This window comes from Arabidopsis lyrata (assembly GCF_000004255.2).
Source record: "Arabidopsis lyrata subsp. lyrata unplaced genomic scaffold ARALYscaffold_337, whole genome shotgun sequence".
Taxonomy (NCBI): domain Eukaryota; kingdom Viridiplantae; phylum Streptophyta; class Magnoliopsida; order Brassicales; family Brassicaceae; genus Arabidopsis; species Arabidopsis lyrata.
The window spans coordinates 1-9,326 of NW_003302318.1; the positions used below are offsets into that span (position 1 = coordinate 1).

The 9,326-nt window shown below is 42.5% G+C and overlaps 1 protein-coding gene across 1 annotated transcript; it reads left to right on the top strand.

Annotated features, from left to right (window-relative positions):
- The first annotated feature begins 6 nt into the window (after window positions 1-6).
- On the top strand, window positions 7-558 carry LOC9298642. The gene is made up of 2 exons (XM_002862519.2): window positions 7-78; window positions 163-558. Exons 1-2 carry the CDS (start codon window positions 7-9, stop codon window positions 352-354), a joined length of 264 nt encoding a protein of 87 aa, XP_002862565.1. The 3' UTR covers window positions 355-558.
- Window positions 559-9,326: the final 8,768 nt, after the last annotated feature.

The window sequence follows — 9,326 nt, forward strand, 5'->3', positions numbered from 1 at the left end:
TTCTTGATGGCTGCATCAGCGTTGGCTCTACCGTTCCAGCCTCTCGTGGTATCAGCTGTTCACACTGGAATGATGGAGGTGCTAAGAAATCTCAACTTTTCCACTCCATGTAACTAATCTCAGTTGACACTAATCTAACACAAATCTCAACTTTTGACTCAGGTAGCATTTGCGAAACGAGCCTTAGAGGATCCAGATTTGAAAATGGCTCATGATGTACACAAGATGTCTTCGTTATTGGGCGGAGCATTGTTCATAGCTGATGATATTTTCCCTGAAACACCATTCATTCACGCCGGTTGGCATCTCGCCGCAGCCATTGGCGTTGGAACTTGCAATAAGCTTCTTCAGTAATCCACATTACCAAATATATTGAGTGATTGTGGAACTGCCACATTCTTGGTTTAGTGAGACCACTAGTACGTGTGGTTTCACTAAGCTCATAAATCAGCCGACATAACTAGTAGTAGTCATCTCTATCTTTAATCAGTGTAAGGAACCGAAACAAGTCACACCTATTGTAATATTAGGACAAAAAACTATTGTTTTCCCTCTGTCTGTCGTCTCTCTATATTCAACATTGAACAAAACATCAAGAAATTGCCGAATTTAAAAAAAGAAAAGAAAAAAGAAAGCATAATGATGGATCGAGAGAAATGGAGAAGAACTCGATGCTAAATCGCTAACATCTTTTCTAGGTCTTTTTGGGAAATATAAAAGGAATTAAGAATAATTAAGAAAATCAAATTAAGTATATAATTGTTACTCTATTAGGTCTATATCGGTGGAAATAAACGACAAATATAGAAAACCATGAGCGAGGGCGATTCTAGGGTTTCTTCGGCGGCGGCTCACGAGGACATCGTGATGGACACGGGAGACAGAGATCGACCCCCGGAGGATCCACCAGATGGCCGGCGGTCCTGGGTGGAGAAGGTGGTAGGGAATGTTGGCGGTGGAATGGTGAGACCGGAGAGTGTGTTGAATGATGAGTTTGTGGCTGAGCGGATGGAGTTGGAGTTTCCGAATGGGGATGATGGCGAACCGGTTATAACGATTGGGAGGGAAGTGTTGGAGGCTATGAACGGTTTGTGGAAGAGATGTATGATTGTTAAAGTGTTGGGGAGGAACATTTCGATTTCGGTGGTTAGTAGGAAATTAAGGGAGTTGTGGAAGCCAAAGGGAGCGATGCACGTGATGGACTTGCCGCGTCACTTCTTTATGGTCAGGTTTGATGAGGAGGAAGAGTACTTGGCTGCTCTAACGGGAGGTCCGTGGAGAGTTTTTGGGAGCTACTTAATGGTTCAAGCTTGGACGCCGGAGTTTGATCCGTTACGCGATGAGATTACGACAACGCCGGTGTGGGTTCGGTTATCCAATATTCCGGTCAATTTTTATCATAGATCAATCTTGATGGGGATTGCTCGAGGGTTGGGAAAACCGATCAAAGTTGACTTGACAACGCTTAACTTTGAGAGAGCCAGGTTCGCGCGGGTGTGTGTGGAAGTGAACTTGCAGAAACCTCTCAAAGGGACAGTCATGGTGAATGGGGAGCGATACTATGTGGCGTATGAAGGTCTGACAAACATATGCTCCCTATGTGGTCTATATGGGCATTTGGTCCATGCTTGTCCTAAAAAAGTTGTGGAGAATTCCGTGGTGGTGCCCGTAATCCAACGGGCAGTGAAGCCATCTACAATCAACGAGAAACATGGTGATGAGGGTTTTACGTTGGTTAAGCGGAATGGCAGGAGACCGGGGAAGGATACGGGTGGGTCGACGGTGAGCTTGAATACGGTGATGGGCCGGAATCTGCGGGATATCACTAAAGAGAAGGATTCTGGGAATATTGCGACATCCAACAGATTTGGAAATCTGGTAGAGGATATGGTAGTTTCCGATATTGGTGGGAGTGAATTGATTTCGGGTGCAAATAAGGAAAATGAGCAGTTTGTGAATCAGAGCAAAGGGGCGGATATTGGGGCGCAAGGCAAGGAGGTGGTATTTGGCGCGGGTCGGGGTTTTGAAAAGAATGTGTCGGGTGGGCCTACGCAGGATGAACGGGCCGGAGTATCTAAGCCTGTTGAACAGAAGAGGCATAGGCCCAAAATTATGAAACAAAATAGGCCCACACGAGGATTGATTTTTGGGCCTATGAGTGAAGAGAGGGAATTGATAAACTCGGGGAAGAGACTCAGAGTTGCAAATCGCAGCCTTGGTCGATCAGGAGGGGTGTTCATGGCTGCGAATGGTAGTCGGACGGATAATGGAGACTTGGGGACAGTACCTAGAGAAGGAGAGCGGTTGTTAGTCCAGAACATGGGTGGCGGTTCAGGACAAATGGAGATCGCGAGGCTGGGTACAGGGGTTCCTCATGAACAGAACTCCGAGAAGGCATAGCACGGTTCCCCGGTTTTTCCTTATTATTTATATAAAGATATGACGAATTGCATCTTATGGAATTGCCGGGGGGCAAATAAACCCAATTTTAGACGTTCTATTCGATACATTTTGAAGAAATTCAAGACTGATATCTTAGCGGTGTTTGAAACGCATGCTGGCGGGGAGAGAGCAATGCGTATATGTCAAGGGTTGGGATTTGATCAGTCTTTTTGTGTTGATGCTGCGGGACAGAGTGGGGGACTGTGGCTGCTGTGGAGAGCTAAAACGGGTCTGGTGGAGATAGTTGAAGCTGCGGAGCAGTTTATTCACGCGAAGATAACAAGGGACCAAGAAGTATGGCACCTAATTGTTGTCTATGCAGCTCCATCGGTCAGTCGGAGGAGTGGACTGTGGAGCCGGCTTAGTGAGGTAATTGGCAGTGTTGATGGTCCGCTGTTGGTGGGAGGCGACTTTAACACGATTGTAAGACTAGATGAGAGAACAGGGGGAAATGGACAATTGTCACCTGATTCTCTAGCTTTTGGGAACTGGATCAGTGGTCAGTCTCTCATCGATATGGGGTTTCGAGGGAATAAATATACATGGAGAAGGGGACGGGATGAAAGGTGGTATGTGGCTAAGCGCTTAGACCGAGTATTGTGTTGCCCGCAAGCAAGGCTGAAGTGGCAGGAAGCAGTGGTAACACATCTCCCTTATTTGGCGTCGGATCACGCACCGTTATACGTCCAATTGGAGCCCGAGGTGAAAGGTAATCCTAAGAGAAGGCCGTTTCGGTTTGAGGCTGCGTGGTTGAGTCACTCGGGTTTCAAAGATCTCTTAACTTCGTCTTGGAATAGTGATATTTCAACTCCGGAAGCTTTGGATCAGCTACAAATAACTCTGCGAAGGTGGAATAAGGAGGTGTTTGGGGATGTGCAGTTACGGAAAGAGAAGCTCATGGGCGAAATCATGGTGGTACAGGATCTTCTTGAGCATAGCCCGACAGATGCATTGCTAACCCGAGAGGATGAGCTACTTAAGGAGTTTGAGGTGGTCTTAGAACAAGAAGAAATGCTCTGGTTCCAAAAGTCTAGGGAGAAATGGGTTGCGCTAGGGGAACGCAACACGAAGTTTTTCCATACCTCTACGGTGATACGGAGAAGGAGAAATAAAATTGAGTTGCTGAAATCGGATGAGGGAGTGTGGGTTTCTGAGCCTTCAGAACTTGAGCAGTTGGCCACTAATTATTACAAGAGATTATATTCTCTAGATGATGTGGAGCAGGTGGTGGAGTCACTACCGCAACTTGGTTTCCCGAAAATAGCTAGTCATGAGATCCGGGAGTTGAACAAACCGTTTGGGAGAGCTGAGGTCGTCAAGGCGGTGAAGTCTATGGGGAAGTTTAAGGCACCGGGTCCGGATGGGTTTCAGCCCGTTTTCTACCAAGATTGCTGGGAAGTGGTTGGAGAATCGGTGCTTAAATTCGTTCTGGACTTTTTTGATTCGGATGTGTTACCGCGAGATACAAATAATGCACTGCTAGTGCTAATACCGAAAATAGCTAAACCGGAGAGGATTACACAATTCAGACCGATTAGTCTTTGTAATGTGTTGTTCAAAATCATTACAAAGACTATGGTGGGGCGGTTGAAATGTGTAATGGATAAATTGGTTGGACCGTACCAAGCGAGTTTTATTCCAGGACGGTTAAGTGTGGATAATATTGTGGTCGTCCAAGAAGCGGTTCATTCCATGCGTCGCAAGAAAGGACGAAAAGGTTGGATGTTGTTGAAGCTGGACCTGGAAAAAGCGTATGATCGAATTCGCTGGGACTTTCTGGAGGACACACTAGTAGCCGCGGGTTTATCGGAGAAGTGGACTAGATGGATAATGCGTTGTGTTTCGGGTCCGTCTATGAATCTTTTGTGGAACGGTGAGAAAACTGACTCTTTCCAGCCTATGCGGGGACTTCGGCAAGGAGATCCGCTCTCTCCATATCTCTTTGTGTTGTGTATGGAGAGATTATGTCATATGATTAATAGATCTGTCTCCGAGAAGGAGTGGAAGCCGATTAGTCTTTCGCAGGGAGGCCCAAAACTCTCCCATATATGCTTTGCGGATGATCTTATTTTATTTGCGGAAGCTTCTGTCTCGCAAATTCGAATATTAAGGAGGATCTTGGAAACATTTTGCAAGGCGTCTGGGCAAAAAGTTAGCTTGGAGAAGTCGAAGATATATTTTTCTAAGAATGTATCTAGAGAATTGGGGAAGCTAATTAGTGAGGAGAGTGGAATTAAGTCTACACGGGATTTAGGCAAGTATTTGGGAATGCCGGTGTTACAAAAAAGGATTAATAAAGATACTTTCGGAGAGACACTGGAGAGAATATCTTCGAGACTATCGGGTTGGAAGGGTCGGTTCCTAAGTCTTGCGGGTCGTATAACATTAACAAGAGCAGTGTTATCTTCGATCCCGGTTCATGCCATGAGTACTATTTGTCTACCGCAGTCCATCTTGGCCAAGTTGGATCAAGTTTCTAAATCTTTCCTTTGGGGCAGTACCTTGGAACACAAGAAACAACACTTAATATCTTGGAGTCGAGTTTCTGTTCCAAGATCCGAGGGAGGGCTAGGAATAAGGAAGGCGCAAGACATGAATAAAGCGCTTATAGCCAAGCTGAGTTGGCGACTAATCCAGGATCATGAGAGTTTATGGGCCAAGTTGTTGAGAAAGAAGTATAAAATGGGGGAGTTACGGGATGGTACTTGGCTGGTAAAGAAAAACACTTGGTCGCCGACTTGGCGGAGTGTTATCACGGGGATGAAAGAGGTGGTGATGCCGGGTTTAAGTTGGGTTCTGGGAGACGGGAGGCAGATCCGGTTTTGGAGTGACAAGTGGTTGGCAAACAGGCGGTTAGTTAATGATAGTGTGGGTCTGTTACCTCCGGGGGCTGAGGACGTTCTAGTAAAAGATTTATGGAGAGATGGAAGAGGGTGGGACACGCAGATGATCAAACCATTTGTTTCGGAGAATACATGGTTGGAGCTTCTCTCCGTGGTGTTGGATAATGTCACGGGAGCTGGGGATCGTGTGGCATGGGGAGAGAGTGTGAATGGTGAATTCTCAGTTAAATCTGCGTTTAATATGTTAATAAAGAATGAGAGCCCGAAAGCAGATGTTGCGGGTTTCTATGGCCGGATTTGGAGAGTGGTGGCGCCGGAGAGAGTAAGAACTTTCTTATGGTTAGTTGGTAATCAAGCATTGATGACAAACACGGAGAGATATAGAAGACACCTTGGCACCACGGCGGTGTGTCAAGTATGTAACGGCGGATATGAAACAATAATTCACATTCTCCGTGATTGCCCTGCAATGCTTGGCCTTTGGCAGCGGATTGTGCCGCAGCGGAGGAGACGCGACTTCTTTGACCAATCACTTCTTGAATGGGTGTACGGGAATTTAGGAGACGAAGGTGACATATATGAGAGTACTTGGTCCACGGTTTTTGCGATGGGTGTTTGGTGGGCTTGGAAGTGGAGGTGTGATAATGTCTTTGGGAACGAGGGGAAGTGTCGGGATAGAACAAGATTTGTAAAAGAGAAAGCTAAAGAGGTGACATTGGCTAATCTGAAAATCAAGGAGGCTATTCCACGGGGAAGCAGAATAGAAGTTCTGGTGGGTTGGAGTGCGCCACCCTCCGGGTGGTTTAAGCTGAACACTGACGGTGCATCTCGAGGGAATCCGGGACTGGCCACGGCGGGAGGAGTGCTGCGGGACGAATTCGGAAGTTGGCGTGGCGGTTTTGCACTCAACATAGGAAGGTGTACGGCTCCACTAGCGGAGTTGTGGGGCGTCTATTACGGGCTCTATATTGCTTGGGAGAAGCAGTTACGGAGAGTGGAGTTGGAGGTAGACTCGGAGTTGGTAGTTGGATTCCTCAAGACAGGGGTGAGCGAGAGACATCCGTTGTCGTTCTTGGTACGCTTGTGCCACGGCTTCTTATCGAAGGACTGGATAGTCCGTATTTCACACGTGTATAGGGAGGCTAACCGTCTAGCTGACGGGTTAGCGAACTATGCTTTTTCTTTGCCTATTGGCTTTCATTCTTGTATTGTTGTTCCGGATGTTGTCGAGCCTTTACTTAGCGACGACGTGATTGGGTCTGCGCGCCCAAGACGAGTCCGCTCGTAGTTGTTTTTTATTTTATTTTAATAAATGGGAGCAAGCCTCCCTCTTTCCTACCAAAAAAAAAAATTGTATATTAAATCATTTAGTCAGAATCGTAAATTCTAAAGCAGATTTCAATTAACAGGAAACCTTTTAGTTGTGGAGTTTCGTATTGCAAAACTCAAACGCAACTGCAAGCGCTTGAACTTGAATTGATCAAATTCAAAGCACAAAAGCTGAGCAACGTACGAGATCCATTCTCTACTCTGTCACTACTTTTATAATCTCAAGCAACTCCAAAAGTATTAACGATTCTCTCTGCATCTATTAATAAGAACATTAAAATCGAAGGTATTTTGAGCTTGACCATTACGCAATAATTTTTTTTTTTTTTCTCTTTGCTTGTGAGATTCATTGTCCTCAAGTAAAATGACATGTGATGTGTTACAAAATTTAAGTCAAGTGAGTGGCATGGACGGCTTGGAGTTTGAGTTTCGAGCTTCTTCAATTTAATTGTATAGACTTTGGAGACGAGATGGAGAGTTTAAAGACGAGTCGAGAAGCGTGAAAACGAGCTCAACTGTATTTCTACGTGTCAGGAGAAATTGCGGATCCTCTGCCATCTATTTCGGTATTTATAGATGACAATTTTACCCTTCCCGGTGTGATGGCGGTCGTTCCGAATTTGGGCTGAACTTTAGTTTGTTTAATGGGCCTTTCCTTTATTGGGTCTGTTTGATTTCTTTTTGGGCTTTTAAACGGACATGGCTTTAGTCGGGCCCAGACCCAATCCATCCGTCAACAGTAATGTTTTAAGAAAAAAATATAATCATTTTCGGCTTCGTTTCGTGTTTGTTCTATTTTTTGTATAAATAATGTGAATTGTAGATACGTTTATTTGGTTCCGGTTTAATTGGGTTAAACCAAAGCAGATTTTGGCTTTTAGGGTGTCTTAAATAATCACGATACCGATAGTCCGATCCAAAGAAATTGCAGTTCTTTGGAATTATAGCCTATTCTAATACATTTTGCAGCTAAATATATTAGTAAAACATTTTCTTAAGTTAGTGACACCAAAAAAAAAACAAAGGTGACGAAGCTGATAAGGATAAGTAGCTGATAACTGATAAAGATAGGAGTAGTATAGAGAAAAATATTTGATGCTTAACGCTATTGATTATTACATTTATGGCATGCTACTGGTCCCTACACCTTTTAATTTCTCATATAAGATGATTTTTTTAATCGAAAAAATTGTTTCTATGATAAAAGTATATACATTGAGCCCAAAAAAAAATTCAGCTAGTAAAATTTTGTTCCGAAATAACAAATTCTAGTTGAAATTCGATTTTTTTCTTAGTTACAATTTTTTCTCACGTCGGACTTTATTGTCGTAACTTGCATGTGGGACTGACCAGTGCCTAAAATCCTAATATCCTATTATCAAACCTATCAACCTTCATTTGATAATGGTGTTATTTTCCAACTACCTCTATTTGCTAACATTAATTCACCTTGTAAATGTTTATCTAAATGATTAGAAAGAGGTCAAAGGCGACAAATCTCTTTCCATACTAACGTTTTTTTTAAATGTTTGTAAAAAGCATGGGACCGCTGGTTGTCATTTGTCAAACGTCAAAGCCTTGGACCGATACATAGTTTATTTTCTATATCTTTTGTTTTTTGTCATTAAACTTTGGAATATACGAGCTTAGTGCCAATGTGCCATAACATGATAATAACCCCATTTTCTTAACTTATATGCCTTATCAAAAGCTTAAATGACTCGACTAATAATTTCTCTACTGTGTATTTAATACCAAAGTTTATGATCATCAACTCGGATACCCCACACCACAGCGTAAAAGTAAAACATAATTGGATGTTTAAATTCATTCGCATTCTGATTATTTTTCTTATACAACCAAAAAAAATTCCGGATCTCAAATAATAATTATAAAAAACTATAATTTCATCCAAAAAAATCTACCATTTACTGTGTAGTATGTACCAAATCCCATAACAAATACAGTTTTTTGTTTTTCCCATTTTTATCCAACATTTATCAGGTGCCAATTTATCTAATTTCAAAACTGTAAGTTAGTCATCTTTATCGCTCATATATTGTCCATTATAGAACAAGCTCTCTGTTAAAGCAAGGAATCAAGAGTTTATTTCACAAAATTTGATTCCCAAAAAAGGATTAAACGCAAATTACATTTACTAAATATTTTACGTAATTACGTTTTTTTTCCGGTAGACGAATTAAAAACCCCACTAATAAAAGTGCACACGGCCGGTGGACCCACCATTATCACCACTCATAACATTTTTCCCACGCGCTATCGCACTGTTTTAACTTCCACGCGCGCTTGCCCTACACGCCCTTTAGGACATGAAATCATGAATGATCTCACGTGCAGATAAGGCGCGTGTACACATTACTAACAAAACAATTACATAGCTGCTTTGCTTAACAATAAGTAATTTAGTTAACTACCAAAAAAAGAAAAAGTAAGAAATTTAGTTTGTATTTCTCTCACAAAAAAATATATAGAAACAAATTTAAAAAATTCTATGAAATTGTTTGCTGTTTCTGACCTGTAATTTTAGATTGTAAGACTAAGAATATTTGTTCTGGGAAGTTATTTAAATATTGGTTAATTTCTTACTGTTTCTGGATATTACTAGCTTTGACTCTTAATTATTTATGAAGCTTCACTTTCAAGGTTTTACAAAATCTAAAGTTACTACATAAGCACAGATTTATTTCAATA

What these genes read in the sequence shown, in the direction of transcription:
- LOC9298642 (XM_002862519.2), top strand. Translation starts at nt 7, where the DNA reads ATGGCTGCATCAGCGTTGGCTCTACCGTTCCAGCCTCTCGTGGTATCA. An exon ending in TTCACACTGGAATGATGGAG is followed by an intron (nt 79 to 162) that starts GTGCTAAGAAAT and finishes CTTTTGACTCAG; the next exon opens with GTAGCATTTGCGAAACGAGC.